Source organism: Nycticebus coucang, chromosome 17 (genome assembly GCF_027406575.1).
Source record: "Nycticebus coucang isolate mNycCou1 chromosome 17, mNycCou1.pri, whole genome shotgun sequence".
Lineage (NCBI taxonomy): Eukaryota > Metazoa > Chordata > Mammalia > Primates > Lorisidae > Nycticebus > Nycticebus coucang.
In genome coordinates, this window is record NC_069796.1 from 71878880 (window position 1) to 71899366 (window position 20487).

General features: G+C 46.6%; 1 protein-coding gene across 12 annotated transcripts in view; it reads left to right on the forward strand.

The window, feature by feature from the left end:
• TENM2 (teneurin transmembrane protein 2) overlaps positions 1 to 20487 on the forward strand; it is a 1234499-nt gene that overhangs the window by 1178425 nt on the left and 35587 nt on the right. For all 12 annotated transcript variants that reach the window (XM_053567520.1, XM_053567521.1, XM_053567522.1 and 9 more), the window contains 5 exons: positions 328 to 560; positions 2079 to 2233; positions 3404 to 4278; positions 11974 to 12149; positions 14572 to 14807. In XM_053567520.1, coding sequence (XP_053423495.1) covers positions 328 to 560; positions 2079 to 2233; positions 3404 to 4278; positions 11974 to 12149; positions 14572 to 14807 — 1675 coding nt within the window. The remainder of the gene's footprint in view (positions 1 to 327; positions 561 to 2078; positions 2234 to 3403; positions 4279 to 11973; positions 12150 to 14571; positions 14808 to 20487) is intronic.

The following is a 20487-nucleotide window of genomic DNA, read 5'->3' on the forward strand; positions in this document are numbered from 1 at the left end:
GCACTGTCATCGCATGGAGTAACTAGCCTGCTTGCAAAGACAGAATGGGAGCGGGGTCTTTGGGACTGGCTAAATGAAGCAAGAGTTGTTCAAGCAGATGGGAAACAATGAATTCTATAATAGCTTAAGGACCTTAAGGAAATTAAAAGTAGCTGAGAGCCATGATGTGTTCGAACACAAAGTTTGGTGTTAGATTCTTTCCAGTTCACTACAGTGGAAAGACAGTAGGGAAGATAAGTGTTTTGCTGGGATTTTGTCATCTCTTTGATCCAGGAGGCCAGCTGCATGGCCCCCTACTCATTTCTCTTTGTGCTTCTTCTCCTAAAGCAATAACCCAGCACACAAGTACTACTTGGCTGTGGACCCCGTGTCAGGATCGCTGTACGTGTCTGACACCAATAGTCGGAGAATCTACCGCGTCAAGTCTCTGAGTGGAGCCAAAGACCTGGCTGGGAATTCAGAGGTTGTAGCAGGGACAGGAGAGCAATGTCTGCCCTTCGACGAAGCCCGCTGTGGGGATGGAGGGAAGGCAGTAGATGCCACCCTGATGAGCCCTCGAGGTAAAGAACAAGAGGAAGAACGCCCACCCCAGATAGACCCCCCACACACACGAGCTTGGCTTTTCCACTAATTGGAACTAATCTAAGCTCAATGGGCCAACGCCACTTTCCCTGAAGTGGTGTAACTCAGATAGATTGTTTGGGTGTGTGAGTAGGCATTTAAAAAGAAAAACTTACTTGGGTGGCACCCGTAGCTCAGTGGGGAGGGCACCAAACACATACACCAAGGCTGGCAGGCGCAAACCCAGCCCAGGCCAGCTAAAACAACAATGACAACTGCAACCCAAAAAAAGTAGCCGGGCGTTGTGGCGGGCACCTGTAGTCCCAGCTACTTGGGAGGCTGAGGCAAGAGAATTGCTTGAGCCCAAGAGTTTGAGGTTACCGTGAGCTGTGATGCCACGGCACTCTATCCAGGGCAACAGCTTGAGACTCTGTCTCAAAAAAAATTTTTTTATTTACTTGAAGTAAACTTATTACACACTTAGGATGCTACAAATGGAAATTGGAGCAGATTGCTTCTGGAGTCACAAAAAGTCAGAGGAAATGTCACCTTCATGGGCCAGAGTGCCAGTGGGGCCTGGGCTAGAGCAGAACAAAGCCCAGGGGGGCCTCTGACAACTCCTAGACTTTCATAATAGACAATAATATATATCAAGTCTAAAGCACAGTGGCTGGCATAAATGCCCAAGACACGGTAATAATTAAGAATGGGTATAATTTCCAAGGGTTCAGGATGGGGGAGTTATTAGAACCCATGGGTCTCTATTTGTAAAGGACAAAAAAATACTTACAGTTAAGGAGCAACCATTTGAGGGTCCAATTCTTGTTAGTATTTTCAGCTACTAGGAAAGCAGCAGGCAGCGTGGATTAGGGAGGAAAGCCTTGTACTTGGACACTGGGGATGAGGGGTGAAGACACAAAAGAAATAGAAGCCACTGTCTGTGTCTTAGCAGCCCTGCTGTGACAGGGGAATGCTAGGGCCATGGGTCCCCCCCAGGGTATTGAAGCACTAATTAGAGCCAAGGCTTAATTGGGAATGCTTCCTGGAGGATACATTTTGAATTGAGGGTTTGTGACTACAAGAATCATCATTTTGCAACCTTATTGTTGCAATCGGTTGTGAAGGGTATTCAAGTAATTTACTACTAATAATTTTTAGAGCAATGAACTTTGGAAATAACTTCTTTTCTAAAGAGAGCAGATGCAAGGTTATTTCCGCATTCGTTCATTTGCAGCCGTGGTTCATTTATTTGCTGCCCAAGGTGCTTTCTTCACTTGGAGGGACTGTGGGTGGTGATTCAGCCAGCACCTCCAGGAACTATACAAATCTCAGCGCAGTGCCCAAGAGAAAGAGTGCAGTGCCCTTAAAAGGCTGAGAAGCACAGCTCTGAGTGTGCAGATCCATCCCAGTAAGGTCCCTGATCTACACAGAGAGTACCCAGCAAGGCAACCCCCTCCTCTACTCCACGAACCCTACTTCTTTCCAAAAGTTACATTCCCACGGCTTGTCTTGCTCAGGTATTGCAGTGGACAAGAATGGACTCATGTACTTTGTCGACGCCACCATGATCCGGAAGGTCGACCAGAATGGAATCATCTCCACCCTGCTGGGCTCCAATGACCTCACCGCTGTCCGGCCACTGAGCTGTGATTCAAGCATGGACGTAGCCCAGGTGAGACTCTCTATTACTTCTCATCACTAAGCAACATCTGCTTCTTGGCCTGAAGTTCTCATTGGCTTCCTGTTTGGGTTGAAACTGGAATGGGAGGGAGAGAGAGAGATACAGGTCCCATATTTGAGAAGGCCTGAGATGAGCTAGACAAGATGCAATGGAATGTGTCAGATAGGAATGAGAGAGAGAGAGAGAAATTCTGTTCAGAAAAGGGATGCTGGTGACACACTCCAGCCATGGCAGATTACAGGGTAGGAGTTTATGTGTAATTACATCTCTTCTCCATCATTATTGCAGGGTTGAGAATGTACCATACAGCGTTATATGTCAATCAGAACTTCCCTGTTAATCTGAAATGATTGCATCCTCACTATATAAACCTTTACTTTGCACAGTAGTAACTACAGCAGAGCCCTCTACGGTGTTTCCCAAAGTGCACATTTAGTCTGGGCTCATGTGGGAACAGAAAACAGAGGCTCACCCAAACGTACAGCATTTGTTCTCGAACAACCTGGAATATATGTTCACCTTTACTGTAACAGCATTTTCAACCTGTGGTCAACCTCATAAATTTCAGCTCAAATTTCACAACAAACTGACAACTTGCTACTGAGATTTTTATTTCACATTCCATAGAGGAAAAAATGTGTTTGGTTCAGTTCATTTTTTCAAGCAAATGTTCAAGTTGTAGTTTGCTGGCCAGCCTGCACTTTGGCTGCCCTTGGGTCAGGGCCACTTTCCAAGCCACATGGCTCCTTTTTTGTGTATTAGATACAGGTGCCTCCTCTAAATGAATGTAGCCCCTTCAGGCCCTTGACTTGGGGCAGGTTGCACTGTGCCATTGTGCAGCAAACTACATTACGTCTACAACTGTATGTGACAGCTGTGTTGCTGGTCCAGGCATCTGGAGCTGAGACGCAGCATCATGGGGAGAGTTGGTGGCCTACTCGAGTGATGGTAGATGACACAGGAGGAGGTGTTTCGTACATCGTTTCCTCTTCTCCATAATGCACGCGGGTGCAGGGTGATGGGCAGCGGGTTCAATGGTGAACATTTCTAATACAGGGTGTTAGTAAAAAGCTGACTGCTTGAAACCAACGTTAGTACCCCACAGAGAAAAACGGGGCATGTTCAAGGCTGTTCATTAATCTCATACCACATCATCCACAGGTTCGTCTGGAGTGGCCAACAGACCTTGCTGTCAACCCCATGGACAACTCCCTTTATGTTCTAGAGAACAATGTCATCCTTCGAATCACCGAGAACCACCAAGTCAGCATCATTGCAGGACGCCCCATGCACTGCCAGGTTCCTGGCATTGACTACTCACTCAGCAAACTAGCCATTCACTCTGCTCTGGAGTCAGCCAGTGCCATTGCCATTTCTCACACTGGGGTCCTCTATATCACTGAGACCGACGAAAAGAAGATTAACCGTCTCCGCCAGGTAACAACCAATGGGGAGATCTGCCTTTTAGCTGGGGCAGCCTCAGACTGTGACTGCAAAAATGATGTCAACTGCAACTGCTACTCAGGAGATGATGCCTACGCCACTGACGCCATCTTGAATTCCCCATCATCCTTAGCGGTAGCTCCAGATGGTACCGTCTACATCGCGGACCTTGGAAATATTCGCATCAGAGCAGTCAACAAGAACAAGCCCGTTCTTAATGCCTTCAACCAGTATGAGGCTGCGTCCCCTGGAGAGCAGGAGTTATATGTCTTCAATGCCGATGGCATCCACCAGTACACTGTGAGCCTGGTGACCGGGGAGTACTTATACAATTTCACATACAGTGCTGACAATGACGTCACTGAATTGATTGACAATAATGGAAATTCCCTGAAGATCCGTCGGGACAGCAGTGGCATGCCCCGTCACCTGCTTATGCCTGACAACCAGATCATCACCCTCACTGTGGGCACCAACGGAGGCCTTAAAGTTGTGTCTACACAGAACCTGGAGCTCGGTCTCATGACCTATGATGGGAACACTGGGCTTCTGGCCACCAAGAGTGATGAAACAGGATGGACAACTTTCTATGAGTAAGTGTGTTGATAAAGTATCTCTAAAGAGCACCTACCTTACCCGAGCTGGCATCACGATTGGTTGTTCACGTAGCTTTTTAAATTGCTTAGTCATATAGTCCTTCCAACTTTAATGATTTCCTATGCCCTCAAGATATTCATGTCCCCTCTTTCTTAAATGATTTGCTCTATTGGGTCTCTGATATTGAACATCCTCCCCAGTAGAGTTGGGAATTCCAGTTGCCTATTTGCCGTTCAAATTTCAGGATATTGGACACGCACAGCACCTGGGAGATAGAGTGTTGATTAACTTTGCTGATTATTCATGTTAGCCATGGGTGCGGAAATTAGAACCTAAAAGGCAAGATCCCAGTGGGGCTTCTGTAATTTGCCAATACGTCCAACAACACACTTGATTGCACAGACAGGTAGATAAACTCTGAATTTCCTCTTTAGCAGAAACAGATCAATACAGATAAAGTGCTAGGTATATTAAAAGATGCGAGAGCTGGTCATATTTCCCCTAACAATTATCTCATACTTAATAGTCCTACCGCTTGTTTTGCCAGAAAGCTGTTTTCCCCAGCTCCTGAAGGCTGCTCTTGGTCAAACTGCCTGCTGCTGCTGGTATTAACTGGTTGGAGGAAGTGGCTAGGGCATGCTTCCCCCAATGGCTGGCTGACAGTGGACCAGAATTTATTATAAACATCTGGCTCTCCTTAACGCATTAAGCCCTATGTGGTTGGAGTCCTTGCTTGCTTTCTGTCTGGATGTTGCTGCCAGCTGAAGATTTAGTAAGTTAGACAGAAGTTTTCACAAAGAAGAAGAGGCATAAGAGAAAGACCAGAAGACTTCATTGTCTTGTGACGGTCGCCTGTAGTCCCAGCTACTTGGGAAGCTGAAGCAAGAGAATCACTTAAGCGCAATAGTTTGAGGTTGCTGTGAGCTGTGATGCCACAGCACTCTACTGAAGGCAACATAGTGAGACTCTGTCTCAAAAAAAAAGGAAGAGGAAGAAGGTTTCATTGTCCATCTCTCCTAAATCCAGGAATGTTCATTTCCTGTGTGTATGTCAGTGGTCTAGGGATAATGTAAAAGGAGCTGTTGCCACCTCCTGGAGGTTTCTGCATTGCAGACTTACTTTCTCTGGTTCTGACTGTCTTCTCCGGGCAAAGCTCTCTTTCTCAGATTTCTAAAGCATCCTAATGTCCTTCAGGGCTCTGAGACTTGGTCACACCTTACCAGCCAGCGATTCTGCCCTTGAGGGTACCATCTGAGTACCATCTTTGGCTTTCACACCACGTTAGGTTAAAGCTGTGCATTAACACAAACACCTCCTGGATTTTCATTTCCCTCTGGCAGTTTCACCTAAGACCCAAAGCATTTCAGAAATAATTTGTTGGCTCTCTCGAATGAGAGGCAAAAATGTCACTCCCAGGAGGACCAGCCTCAATTAGGCCCGAGTTAGACACTGTAGTAAAGAAGCTCAAGTTTAAATGTATCCACAGATATGAATTCTAAAAGTGAAAATACTTTCCAGGAAGGCATCCCTAGATTAATGAAATCATAGGCATGAGTCATAAATTTTTTAAATATTGGTTCAAAAGTTACACTGAAGCTGAATAATTTTTTCTCCGTTTTAATTTGATAAGCTGCTTTTTTTTTTTCATAACGTGGGTAAATCCAATGATCACAAATTCTCCACTGCAGAGATTCAAGTGCATAAGGGTTTCTTTTCCTTCCTAAAAAGATGATGAGTTCTTTTTGCTTTATGGCACTTTTTACACGTGGTCAGCAAACTGGCAGTTTAAAACTCAGACTCAAACGCCATTTCCTGTCAGCATGGTACTGTCAAGTCTAATACTGTGTAGCCTTAGTCAAAACTTCAAAGAAAGGCGTTAACAGGGGGAGTAATGAAGAAAACTTCCCAGAGACCATGAGGCTACTAGAAAACAGTCTGTCCTTCAGTGAGTTTCCTTAGTGCAATTCCTTTCTTCCCCTCCCCTGATACCTGAGGCAGGATGCAAGTTAGCCCATAGGTGGGAAGAATAGTAATATCTTCTCTCTGCATAGGACTCTACGGGTAGAGGCCAGGCATGGTAGCCCATGCCCGTAATTTCAACAGTTTGGGAGGCTGAGGTAGAAGGATCACTTGAAGCCAGAATTTAAGACCAGCCTGGGTAACATACTGAGACCCCCATCTCTTTAAAAAATTAAAAATTAGCCAGGTATGGTGATGGTCCCCTGTAGTCCTGGCTACTTGGGAGGCTGAGATAAGAGATGGCTTGAGCCCAGGCATTTGAGGTTGCTGTGAGCTATAATGCTGCCACTGACTCTAGCCCAGGTGACAGAGCAAAACTCTATCTCAGAAAAAGAAAAAGAAACTTTACATCTATAGGCAAAGAAGCTGTTTATCTGCTCAGTCATCACAATGATGCTATAAGTTTGACTGTCTCCATTTTATGGAGAAAGAATCTGAGGCTCAGAGAAGCGAAGTGATTCTCCCAAGGCCACACAGGAGTCAGCAGGGAAGCATGGCTAGAATCAGATGTCCAAGTCTAGTGTTCTTTATATTACACACCCGGGTCCCAAAGCAGGGCTGGGAATAGAATTTGGAAATCAATCTTCTGACTCTACCTGGGACTTGTCCTGAATTTGGGGGAAGAGATAGCTCAAGGCCAGTCCATCAGTGACTGGGAGCCAGAGAAACGGGCAGTGGGAAATAACACTAATGAGTCACCCTGGCTCCATTTTATGATCAGCCAGTTCCAGGAAGCCCCAGCCTTACTGTAATATTTCCCCAGATGTGGGCCATTTGGGTCCTGTTAGAAGAAGTATCCTAGGTTAGCTCTATCCCTGAAAGAACACAGATTTTCACTGAAAGACAGTGTGGTATACCAGAAAGCTCCTGGATCTTGGTGTCAGCGTAACAGAGGTGTAGATGGTAGTTCTCCCATATACTGAGTGACCGACCTTGGACAAGGATTTAACCTCTCTGAGCCTCAATGTTCACGTCTGTCACACGGGGATAATGATACACACTTCACAAGGGCGCTATGCTAATCCGCTGAGATAATACATTTTTAGAAATTAGCAAAGCACTCTGCATATAGAATTTCAATAAAGAGGAGATGCTAATGGGACTTGAGGGAAATCATTATGCACACCTCTCTCTCTCACCCACCCCTCAGGTCTCAAACAGCCAACTGCATAGTGGATGCAGAAGTCAGACAGATAGAGATTTATTTTGGGAAGGCGGAATTGAAGAATGCACCTTGCATGTTAGGTCTTTTTAATCCTTCACTTCCATGCGTCCTGCTCTGCACTGCTGGCCTCCCATTTCCTGCAGGAGCAGAGTCTGCCTTAGCAAATGTGGGGCCCAGAAGGGCAGAAAACACATCACTCTTAAGGACAGGCCCTCCAGAAAAGAGAAATGATAAACAGCCTTGTGTTCAGCTCCTTCTTCCAATCCAGGAGCAAATTTCTGGCCAGAGGAAGGATGGAAGTTGACTTCTCAAGTTAGTTTACAGAGTAAGCAGGCATTTGCAATTCATGAAGCCTGGTACGAGCACCTTTAAGAGTTACCATTCTTTGTCCTCCTCCTTGTGTCGAGAAGCTTTTTGAGAGCTGGGCGCAAATGGAAAGGACATTGGAGTGCCCTTTGGAAATCCCATTGTGCCTGCTAAATTCCCAGAGTGGGGAGGAGCAGCCTGCATCGCCCCTTCACAATCTTTCTCTTCCCCCCCTCCCCCTTCTTTATGTTTGTCTTCAGCACTTGTCACTCGCCATCTGACGTGCACTAAATTTCCAATCTTGGTGTGTTTTTGCCCTACCTCTTTATCTAACATGAGCACAAGGGTTTTTATTTCTTTTGTTCTCTGCCATATACCCATTACCTTGAACAGTGCTTGGCACCTAGCAGGTGCTTGATGAATATTTATTGACTAAGTGAGTAGTCAGAGGCAGCCTCCAGCACCACACTGACCAGGGCCTGCCAGTTTCACTGGGTTTATTGAGATCCCATCGCTGAAACTCCTAGCTTCTAGCTCCTACAAGCCAAGTACCTTGCAAAGAGATGGAGATCTGAAGATACCCCAGGGCGGGGGTGAAGGGGTGGAGTGGGACAGAGCTGTGTGCTGCTGAATCTTCTTGAGAGACTCCATTTCCTACGACTTGTTGCGTAAGGAAGCAGAACAGCCTGGACATTGCAGGTGCCCCCGAATTATGGTGGATTGGAATTAAAATCCTTGCCTGGGCCCCAGAGAATGAACTGCTCCACAGTCCCTGCTGAGCAGCAAAAGGGGGGAACTGTGTGTTACCAAATGCTACACTGGACACCCTGTACCTAAATGCTTAGAATTGCTTCATTTCCTTATTTTTTAAAAACTTTTGTTTCTACTTGTAAAACATAAAAGTACGCATATTAATTACAAATAATTCCTAAATTATGGAACATATGAAAAAGAAAACAGTGGCGCCTGTGGTTCAGTGGGTAGGGTGCCGGCCCCATGTAAGAAGGGTGGCGGGTTCAAGCCTAGCCCTGGCCAAAAACTGCAACAAAAAAGTGGTGGGGCTTTGTGGCAGGCGCCAATGGTCCCAGCTGCTCAGGAGGCTGAGGGGAGAGAATCACCTAAGCCCAGGAGTTAAAGGTTGCTGTGAGCTGTGTGATGTCGCATCATCACTCTACTGAGGGCCATAAAGTGAGACTCTGTCTCTACAAAAAAAAAAAAGAAGAAGAAGAAGAAAGAAAGAAAGAAAAAGAAAACAAAGATTACTCAAGACTTCAAACAAAAATAAACCACCTTAATATTTGGATGTCTAGGTGGCACCCTTAACTCAGTGGGTAGGGTGCTAGCCACATACACCAAGGCTGGTGGCTCCAAGCCCAGCCCTGGCCTGCTAAACAACAATGGCAAATGCAACAAAAAAATAGCCAGGCATTGTGGCAGGCGCCTGTAGTGCCTTCTACTTGGGAGGCTGAGGCAAGAGAATCACGTAGGGCCAAGAGTTTGAGGTTACTGTGAGCTGTGACACCACAGCACTCTATTGAGGGCAACATAACGAGACACTGTCTCAAAAATAAAAAAAAAATTTGGATGTCTATACTTTCAGAGAATTTCCCCTACATATTCTCTTTTTTTTTTTTTTTTACACTGACCTCCCCCCAAGAAAACCTGAAAATGCATGCTTTCAAGGAGTGTTTTGTTTTGTTTTTGGAGACAGAGGCTCACTCTATCACCCAGGCTAGACTGCCCTAGCGTCAGCCCAGCTCACAGCAGCCTCGAACTCCTGCGCTCAAGTGATCTTCTTGCCTCAGCCTCCCGAGTAACTGGGACTACAAGTGCCCACCACAACACCTGGTTAATTTTTTGATTTTTAGTAGAGATGGGGTCTGACTTTTCACTCAGACTGGTCTCAAAACTTCTGAGCTCAAGGGATCCTCCCTCCTTGGCATCCCAGAGTGCTAGGATGACAGACATGAGCCACCCTGCCTGGACCACCAAATGTGTTTTGTACTTCACTCTTCCAGTCAACAACACATACGTGTGTCCATGCCGATAAACAGAGATCTGCGTCACCAATCTCAATGCTTCATAGGTCTCTACTTTATGGACAGATCATCGTTTATTTAATGAAGTTTCGATCAATGAACATTTAGATTGCTCTAATTTGTCACTATTGTAAATAGCATCTTTGAACTCCTGTCTGAGAGGCAGTTCCTTCAGCAGGTAAGAAAGCACCAAAAAGCCCCCTTGACTCAGAACACCTGAGTCCCATTCCTGGTGACAACACCAGGCCTTTCCGGGGAATGTGTTATCTGTACCACCGACTGCCTGGTGCCCTGGCCTGGGGTGGGAGTGGAACCTAAGGGCTGGGCTGCTGAACTCACCGGGGCTTCCCGCTTCGAGGTTCCGTGACCCCCATCTCCTCCAAACTTTACCCCGCTGGCTGGCCAGCTTAACGTGGTTCCCCTCTCAGCTTTCAAACACCTACAGAGCTTGACTATTTCCAGTTGCCCCCAGAGGCAGAGTCTTTCAGATGACGTTTGTTCCCAGCAAGTTCTGAGCACCCTGTCTATGATTCTGTAGTCTTAAGCATGATGTGACCATGTCCAATAGGCCATTAGGGTTCTTTCCCCTGCTCCTGGGCCTTTCCACAGGATCCTCCTGTGCCGTACAAGCTCCAGATTGTATTGCACAGAACCTGCCAACTTTGTCCCTCTCCCCAGTCCAGAAGGAGTCACCCCCAAGGCTCAAACTGTCTTCCCTTCTTTTCTACCTTCTAAGCAAAAATGCCTTCCCTGCTCTCCGTCCAGTCACGGGCCTGATTTGAGAGGGCTGAAAAGCTCTACATCCAGAGGGTGGGAAGAGCCTGCTTTCCTTTCCCTGGGGGCAAAGAGGGCCCAGGATCTCAGAACACAGCAGATCTCCCAGGGTGGGGAAAAGCCACCCCAACAGGAACACCAAAGTTTCTGACTAAAGGAAGTTGAGGGGCCAGTCCTGGTGGCTCACGACTGTAATCCCAACACTCTGAGAGGCCGAGGCAGGAGGATCACCTGAGCTCACGAGTTCAAGACCAGCCTGAGCTAGAGTAAGACACACACACCCCCCAACCTCTAAAAATAGCCGGGCATTGTGGTGGGTGCCTGTAATCTCAGCTACGTGGGAAGCTGAGGCAAGAGAATTGCTTGAGCCCAAGAGTCTGAGGATGACCCCACAGCACTCTACCGCGGGCAACAAAGTGAGACTCTGTCTCTAAATAAATAAATAAATAAATGAAGGAGGTAGAGGAGAAAAACTCCACACGTTGAGAAAAGGGTAAAGATAACCAATAGACATAAAGAAAGGGGCCTCAATTTCAGACAATTTGCAGACAGTAGGTCATGCTCACTGGTGTTCTTGAACTTAGGGGCTGAGGACAACTGCAGTGAAGTGAGTCATTGAGAAAACTCTCCAAGGGGGGCGGCGCCTGTGGCCCAAGGAGTAGGGCACTGGCCCCATATGCCAGAGGTGGCAGGTTCAAGCCCTGGCCAAAAACTGCAAAAAAAAAAAAAGAGAGAGAGAAAACTGCCCAAGAAGGCTGCTCGGGGAGCTGAACTGTGGCTGATGGGGATATAGGGCCAAAGAATAGGCTATGTGCAGCCAGGCCTTCTGTGTATGAGCCAATGTATGGAGGTAGCATTTGGCCCAGGCTGACTGTCCAGAGGTCTATGGGGTGACAAGTGGAACAAGGTCATACCCCTGTGGAGGGCTCAGGACTTGAATGCCCCCAAATGCCAGATTTGTATTTAATGGAGCAACCAGTGGAAGAACATAGTTTGTTCAGCAAAAGAAGTAACATGATGAAACCGATGTTTGGGGAAGAATAATTAATTTGGTGGCTTTATGAACACGTGCATTGTTAAAAAGCCAAAGGCGCTCACCAACAGATGCTTAGATGTTCTAACTCGAGAAAGCATCATTGAGCGTACACAGCTGGAGACCAGGTAAAATGGTTTCACTGAGCTGAAGTCTGCTCTATCAGTGAGTAGCAGAAGGCATCACTACCACTTCCCAGGGCAGCTTGGAGTTTTTATTATGACAGGAGCCTCTGTGTATTGCACCACCCAGCCACCCTACCTTACCTCTTGTTCTGCCCATGTGTGCTTCTGAATGTCAAGAAAGTCTTCAGCCCCAGTGCCTGAGCTCCCAACCAATGCTTCTTTTCCTCCAGCTATGACCACGAGGGCCGCCTGACCAATGTGACACGCCCCACAGGGGTGGTGACCAGTCTGCACCGGGAAATGGAGAAATCTATCACCATTGACATTGAGAACTCCAACCGGGATGACGACGTCACTGTCATCACCAACCTCTCTTCAGTGGAGGCCTCCTACACAGTGGTACAAGGTAAGCCTCCCACTCCTCACTTTCCTACCTACAAACTCCCCGCATACGAGAACCCAGCCAAGCCCAGAGCTGTGCGTTTCCTAGCCTAGGAGTATATCCAGAGACCTAGAGTGCCCCCTGGGCATTCTGTTGTCCAATGCCCACAGCAAACTGAATCTATAAGAGGTCCACCTTGTAGAAAATGACAGATACAGAAGAAGGTCCTCTATACCTGACCAGATATAGGGGTATTTGGAAATGCCTACATAGTCATCTGCAAATGTCAGTCTCCATCCTCACCTAGTCTCCCTACCTCCTACCTCCCATCACCATCGTTCCCCACCAAACCGACACACATGGTTACCTTCTTGGGCCTAACACTTGATTTTGCACTTTGCTGTTTCTTTCTGATTCTCTCTTTTAAGCATTTGTTTGTTGAGTTGGTTGCCCTGGTATCAGAGCTCTTTAGCAATATCTTGCCAAGATTGAGATCCCAAAGGTTTCTTTTTCTTTTTTTTTTATTAAATCATAGCTGTGTACATTAATGCAATCATGGGGCACCATACACTGGTTTTATGGACCGTTTGACACATTTTCATCACACTGGTTAACATAGCCTTCCTGGCATTTTCTTAGTTATTGTGTTAAGACATTTACATTCTACATTTACTAAGTTTCACATGTACCCTTGTAAGATGCACCACAGGTGTAATCCTACCAATCACCCTCCCTCCACCCTCCTCCCCTCCTCCCTCTCCTCCCTTTCACCCTTCCCCCTATTCTTAGGTTATAACTGGGTTATAGCTTTCATGTGAAAGCCCTAAATTAGTTTCATAGTAGGGCTGAGTACATTGGATACTTTTTCTTCCATTCTTGAGATACTTTACTAAGAAGAATACGTTCCAGCTCCATCCATGTAAACATGAAAGAGGTAAAGTCTCCATCTTTCTTTAAGGCTGTATAATATTCCATGGTGTACATATACCACAATTTATTAATCCATTCGTGGATCAATGGGCACTTGGGCTTTTTCCATGACTTAGCAATTATGAATTGGGCTGCAATAAACATTCTGGTACAAATATCTTTGTTATGATGTGATTTTTGGTCTTCTGGGTCTCTGGGAGAAAAGGGAACACTTCTACACTGCTGGTGGGAATGCAAATTAATACATTCCTTTTGGAAAGATGTTTGGAGAACACTTACAGATCTAAAAATAGATCTGCCATTCAATCCTATAATTCCTCTACTAGGCATATACCCAGAAAATCCCAAAGGTTTCTGACCACCCCACTGCTATTGTTGCTATAGGATGTGTTTTGCAGCCCAGGATGAGCGCTGGGGCTAACTAGAAAACAAACTATGCAGATTAATTTTTCTTTTAATTAAGATATAATGTTGGTGGGCTAGCCTATTGTCAGAGGATAAAAGTGTCCTCTCAGTAGATAAATGGTGACATTTCTAGACTATTATCCCATGACAGAGCCAGTTTCAATGACTCTATTTCTGCTCTGCCAAATGATTAATGATGTAGATTCTGTCTTGCACGATGGCTGGAGCCGCAGGAGCGACAGGTACACACTTGCTCACTGCCCCAAAAGCTGACACCTTGGAGGCCAGCCCAGCCCAGCTCCTTTGCCTAATCGGGAAGCAATATATCATAAAAAGAGTCTCTGAGTCACATTTCCTTCCTTAACTTTCTGATCAAGGAAAAGGTCAGAAGTCTGATTGACTCACATAGATGCATTTGGGAAGAAACACACATTATCAGCACCCATGGTTTGTGACAAGGGGCACAACTCTCTTTCTCTGGCCCATGAGTCTGTCCCTTGTGCAGTTCTGAGTGTCGGGAAAGCCTGCAGCCCTTGTACTGTTGGCATCTTCAGAGTTCTCTTGAGGTGAGGTGGCATTCTGGTGGGTCAAAGCAAAATCATGGGGGTAGGTAAGAAGGTTATTTTTTCTTGATTCTCTTGAGGAATCCTGGACTAACTTTGCAGTGGATCTGACCTGTGGTCAGACCACCACCCTTGGGTTACATGGTAGGTAAAAAGAGAAAAGAATTAAAGTGGTTTTTCTCTCATTTATTTTGTTCCATACAAGCTAAAATATATATGTTAAAGTTCAGGAATTTGATTGACACAAATTGTGTAGGCAATAGACATCCTTAAATGTTTAAATGTACTATTAATAGTCTTCAGTGAGTAAAAGAAAAATATCATGGCATAATTATTTCTGGAGTGCCATTTATTATGTTTTCCTTTACATGGATCCGTAGTATCTCTGCTACTCACATTCACGTCGTGTGTGTGCTAATTGAAGGCAGCCTTAGACTGATGGCTGCAAAGTACATGGAAACCTATAAAAATAGGGGTTCTAGTCTCTTCTGACTAATAGAGTAGATAATTTCTTTCCCTCTCCCCACCCCCCACTTACATTTTTCCAGATCAAGTGCGGAACAGCTACCAGCTCTGTAATAACGGGACCCTGAGGGTGATGTATGCTAATGGGATGGGTGTCAGCTTCCACAGTGAGCCCCACGTCCTGGCAGGCACCATCACCCCCACCATTGGGCGCTGCAACATCTCCCTGCCCATGGAGAATGGCTTAAACTCCATTGAGTGGCGCCTCAGAAAGGAACAGATTAAAGGCAAAGTCACCATCTTTGGCAGGAAGCTCCGGGTAAGTGGTTCCACCCAATTTGTTGCCACAAACTGGGAATAGAGCTAAGAACATTTCCCAGCTTTTCCAACTCTCCATTATTCCTTTCTTTCCTGGAAAAGGCAAGTTCTTTTTTGGGGGGAGGGGGGTGGTTTGAAGCCATCTTCCTTTGGGGCTCCTACTTTGGGGAAAATGTTCTCCATTTCTGAAGAATTAGACTGAAAAGGCGACCATTTCCAGCTGTAGCATCTGTAGAGGTAACTTTGGTCTTTTCTCACTCACCATCTTCCTCCTCAGTTTTCACTTCGTGGCAAGTTCAACTAATGAATTAGTGGTAGTGACTGCTAAGTACCATGTAATTTGCTAAATATTGGAAGAACAAAAATATAAAAGGATATTCTTTATACTCGAGGACTGGACAGTCTGATAGAATACCCAGACACGAGATAATCCCAGGTGAAGCAGAAAGACAGCAGTATGTCTGAGGTCCAGCGTGACCAGCGTGACCCTGGAGCAGACTTCACTCAGCCTGTAGGGGTCAGAGAGGGTTTCCCAGGATGAAGTAACAACTGGACTTCAAAAGGAAGCTTTTGCCAACCCTTCCTTCCCTAGATGAGGAAACTTGCCCCATGTTACATCTTTTAAAAACTGATATTCAACATTCATTGAAGACTTTTATGATGCAAGCCCTGTGTTAAACACTCATGTTATCTTAATCTTTTCAACAGCCCCGTGGGGGTAGTTATTATGAATTCCATTTTCCAGAGAAGCTAAATAACTTATCCAAGGATACACACAATGTCTAGAAAGGGTACAGCCAGGACTCGGTCCCAGTTCCATCTTTCTTTCTAGCACACTTGCTGGTATTCCTGACCATTGGACACACAGCTTCCATTTAGACCCATGGTCATCCAGGTGATCGTGGCCCTAGGGGATCCTGCTCTAGTGACTTATCTTTCACTGAGAGGGACCAATTCCCAGCATTGTGCTGACACTTTCCCCAGGGGTTGGAGGAGGAATCCTGAGGACCCCAGTCTTCATCAAATTCAGCAAACTTATTGAACCCATATTATGAGCCAGGCACTGTGCTATGCAAACAAAGCAAAGCCCTGACCGTCCTGCGGCTTACATTCAGGAGCTGGGGGCAACGAGAGAGGGACAAGATAATAAATGAACTAATAAATAACTAAAATAATTGCAGATCAAGACAAGCACTGTGTTGTGCAGGAAACAATGGAACAAGACGGACTTTAACAAATACCGTGGGATCCCTGGGAGAAGGCCCAGCACAGGCCAAACCCGGGGTGTACTTCTGCTATGTGACCAGGGTGAAATCCAGCCAGCCCAGGTGACCTCCCCGCAGAGCCAGGCCCCTCCTTATTACGATTCTGCCTTTGTCTGGTTGGAATTTAAGTCTCCACATTAGGTTATCAGCAGTTTCCCATGTTTTCTTCCTCTGCTGGTATCTGCAGAGTTGCAAGCTGCAGTGTCTTCCTAAAGACAAAAATGGAATGAGATTAGTAGCTAAATCCTTAATGACTGGATTTCAGGGCTGTGTAATTGATTTTTGATACGCTGCACTGTAGAAGTTGATTATAAGTAGTAATCGTGCCTTTTCTCTGATAAATCAGTTATGCATTTTGAGTCAGTTTTCAAAATAAAGATAAATGTGGCCCTGAAATAAAACGGCTATAATCCCAAACTCTGAATATTAAAAATCTTAATAATGGTACTTGTGGTAATTAGCAGAAGTTAGGCACGCAAGTCTTATAAGTGAATTTCTGCCAGGGTTAGATTTGCTGGCATCATGTTTATGCAAATCAAAACACAGCTTTATCTATCAACACCTCAACATTTAATTGTCTGGTGTTAGTTCCTGTAACAACAATCACATATCCATTTAGCTCTCTTAAATGAAAATCACTATGAGATTATAACAGGTTGAGTGGACTGAAAATGTAATTTGAAAATGAGGGAGAAAGCCTGGAATTTATTTGCATCTCATTTATTTTAATTCAGTTCATAAACTGTTTAGTGAATGAAATAAAAGCAACTCCTAGAAGTTGCAGGGGAGTAGTTGGAAGAAGGTATGAGAGAGAGGTGGGGTGTAATATGGATTAAGGAATCTGGGGAGTGACCTCTCCCTCAGATGCTTCATGGGCCCCCACGGCAGGGAACGCACAGCCCTGAAGCAAAGATACCTGTTGGCCCCCATAGACAAGAGCCAACGGGGGTCTCGGCCAACAACAGCATGGAGTCTTCTCTTCAGGCTTGCTGTGTCTTTGCTCTCCTGCTCCCCTGTTGAATGGGGCTGTGATATTCTTCATTCATGGAAAAGGTATTTACTAAGTGCCAACTTCCTGTCCAGTACCATAGAATGAGCAGGGTAGAGAAAGAGAAAGAAAACTGAGTTCCTGCCACCAAGGAACCAACAGTCTCATGGAGAAAATGTTCCTGTCTGGAAGACTGTGGGAAGAAGGGTGGGGTGGAGTCTCACTGGGCGCTGTTCTACCATGAGGCCCTCACTGAGACTTTTCATCGTCTTTGAACTCCATGGGTGCTGTAAGCCTTGGGCCTCACACCCCTCAACTGGCCAGACTCCCAGAGCTTGCCGGTACTGTGATGGAAGCTATACTAGAGGCCAATACCACAAGGAAGGGACAGTCAAAAGAACATAGGCGTGGCCAGGTAGCAAATTTACCCTGAAATCCAGAGGCTCACCACATCGCAGTACAAGCCCATTAGGCGGCCATTCTTAGTGACCTGCCCTCTTTAGCACACGGCCTCTGCAGTCCCTGCAGAAGGGGACAGAGCATGGGTGATTCGTGAGGGGTTGGTGAGCAGGCCTGGGCACAGCAGGTATCACTTCCACCCACCCTGGGAAAGACACCAGCAGGGGACCGCAACTGAACTATGAGGAAATATTGGGAAATGTTGCCTTTTCTGAGTGCCTATGAAGAAAAGGATAAAAGAAGGTTTGGTGAACCCACAGCAGGGTCTCTGCCACCCTGATCAGGTCTCAGGGTTGACTAAGGAGTCAGGAAGGGCTTGCCAAAAGAGTTGGAATCAGCAGCTGGAATTAGCCAGGCTCAAGATTCAGGAAAAAGGTGATCAGAAACAGAGAGTATCCCTTGTGAAAAGTCCAAAAAGCCAAAAAGGGAAAGATATTTCAGAAAACTTTTAACTCAATATGGTTGGAGAGAGGGTGTATGAGTTACAGCATTGAGCAGATAAAGACAAGGACAGCACCTGGAGGGAAGTGTGACTCCAGGGTAGTATTTACCCTGAGCCAGAGGGGAGTCCTTCCTGGGCTTCATTAGAAGAGTGACATGCTGCTGGGATGAGTGGCATTAGAGAGATCCCGCCACTCCCTCAGGGATAGAGGAAGATTAGACAGGGACAGGATAGAAGGAAAGGGACATCAAGGGTGTGGCATTAATCCAAACAAGCAACTAAGGCCCGGCACAGTGGCTCAGGCCTGTGATCCCAGCACTCTGGGAGGCCGAGGCAGGTGGATTACCTGAGCTCAGGGGTTCAAGACCAGCCTGAGCCAGAGCCAGACCTCATCTCTAAACATAGCTGGGCATTATGGTGGACACCTGTAGTCCTAGCTACTCAGGATGCTGAGACAAGAGAATCACTTAAGCCCAAGAGTTTGAGGTTGCTATGAGCTGTGATACCACGGCACTCTACCCAGGGTGACAAAGTGAGATTCTGTCTCAAAAAATAAAAAACCAAGAAACTAAATCACTAGCAGTGAAGAGTGAAAAGAAGTGGGAGAGAGATCGGGTGGGGTGGGAGGGCATATTTAGTGCATGTTGTAGAGGGACTGGACAGCTAGCAGGGTTGCTGTGTCATGCTGACCTTCTGGAGCGCCATCCGGGTGATCACAGAGACTGGGGGGCTGGGTGGCCGTCCACACTCTGGGATGTATGATGCGGAGAAGCTGGGAGCTGAAATTCATGACAGAGATGTGAGATGTTGGTAGCCCCAACCCTTCCTCTTAAAATGGGAAGAAACTGAATGAAGTTTAAAATAAAACCATTAAACCAGCACCCCGTAATCCTTACTCCCCCTGGAAAGCAGGGAGTTTGGAGAGAATCTGTGGCAGCAACTGAGGGTCAAAGCAGATGGCCTGGCCCTTCCCAGGGACTGGCAAACTGAGGAGTGTGAGGGCCCAAGGCTCACCGCACCCATGGAGCTCAAAGAAGATGAAAAGTCTCAGTGAGGGCCTCTTGATAGAACAGCGCCCAGTGAGACTCCACCCCACCTAGGCACCCTTCTTCCCAGTCTTCCAGTCAGGAACGTCATTAGCAGAGGAAAGAGTTGAGGGACATCTGTAGCAGAGGAAAGGGTCAATGGCTCTTCCTTACAGACCGGGGAACTGGAAGAGAGCAGATGGGTGGGCCAGGACCCCACCTTCTGCCCAAGAGCTGCATCCCTGCCGAACCCAGCACAGGAGGATGCTCACGGTGCCTTCCACGGACTGACTGGAGAAGTCATGGAATCTCCCTTTCTGCTCCCCCGTCACTGCCCTCCACTCCTTTCTCTATTCTCTCTTACCTATCAGAGACACATGAAGCAGATGGCATCTGCAGCCCCCATGAGCACAGGGACCATCTCACCACTGTGAGACAGCAGGTGACAAGGGATGACATGACAACTGTGCCTTCTCTGGGCTCCTCCTTGAAGGCGCTTAGTGTGTCCATGCTCCCCCTCAAAAGGCGGGTACAAGTTCACACCTTGCCCCATATCTGTCTAGAACAGTGGTTCTCAACCTTCCTAATGCTGTGACCCTTTAATACAGTTCCTGTGAGTCGTGACCCACAGTTTGAGAACCGCTGGTCTAGAATCTTCCCACGGCCAAAGACAGGACGCCCACTCAAAACAGCCTAGCACAACGGAGCGAGTGCCGTGTCACTCGATGGGCTACCACAGAGAGGAGCCAGCCCTAGACTCCAAGATGGTCCTCAGATGCCCCGTCTTCTTTTTTCTCTCCTTCTCACAGTCCCCTCCCGTCTCATGGCAGTGTTTCTTTTAGGAGTTGGCTAATTTTCTCCCGCAGTAGACTAATGTCCTCTTCACGTGGGGGTCAGGCAGACTTGGCCAAAGTTATTCCAGGCTTAGACATCTCAGCTTAGTGAACACAGAGGAAAGGGGAAGGGATTTCCCCCAGCATGTCTTTTTCTTCTTTTTTTTTGAGACAGGGTCTCACTATGTCACTCTCGGTAGAGTTCTCTGGTGTCACAGCTCACAGCAACCTCAAACTCCTAGGCTTAAGCGATTTTCTTGCCTCAGCCTCCCAAGTAGCTGGGACTACAGGAGCCCACCACAACACTTGGCTATTTTTTTTTGTTGCAGTTGTCATTGTTGTTTAGCAGGCCCGGGCTGGGTTCAAACCCACCAGCCTCGTGTACATGGCTGGCGCTATTACCACTGTGATACGGTCACAGAGTCAGCATTTCTATTTTTTAAAAAAATAACTCACAGAAAAACAATTGGCCTGGCAGAGATGGGTTACCATCCCTGGGCCAATCACTGGTCAGGGAGATGGGGGATCTATGATCAGCCAGGCACAGGTCACATGCCCACACCCATGTCCTATGATGGACATCTCAATAAACCACCAAGGCAGGGAAACCTTAGAAAAAGGGGCTGTACCCACCGAAGGAAGGGATGTTAGGTTAAAATACAAACACTG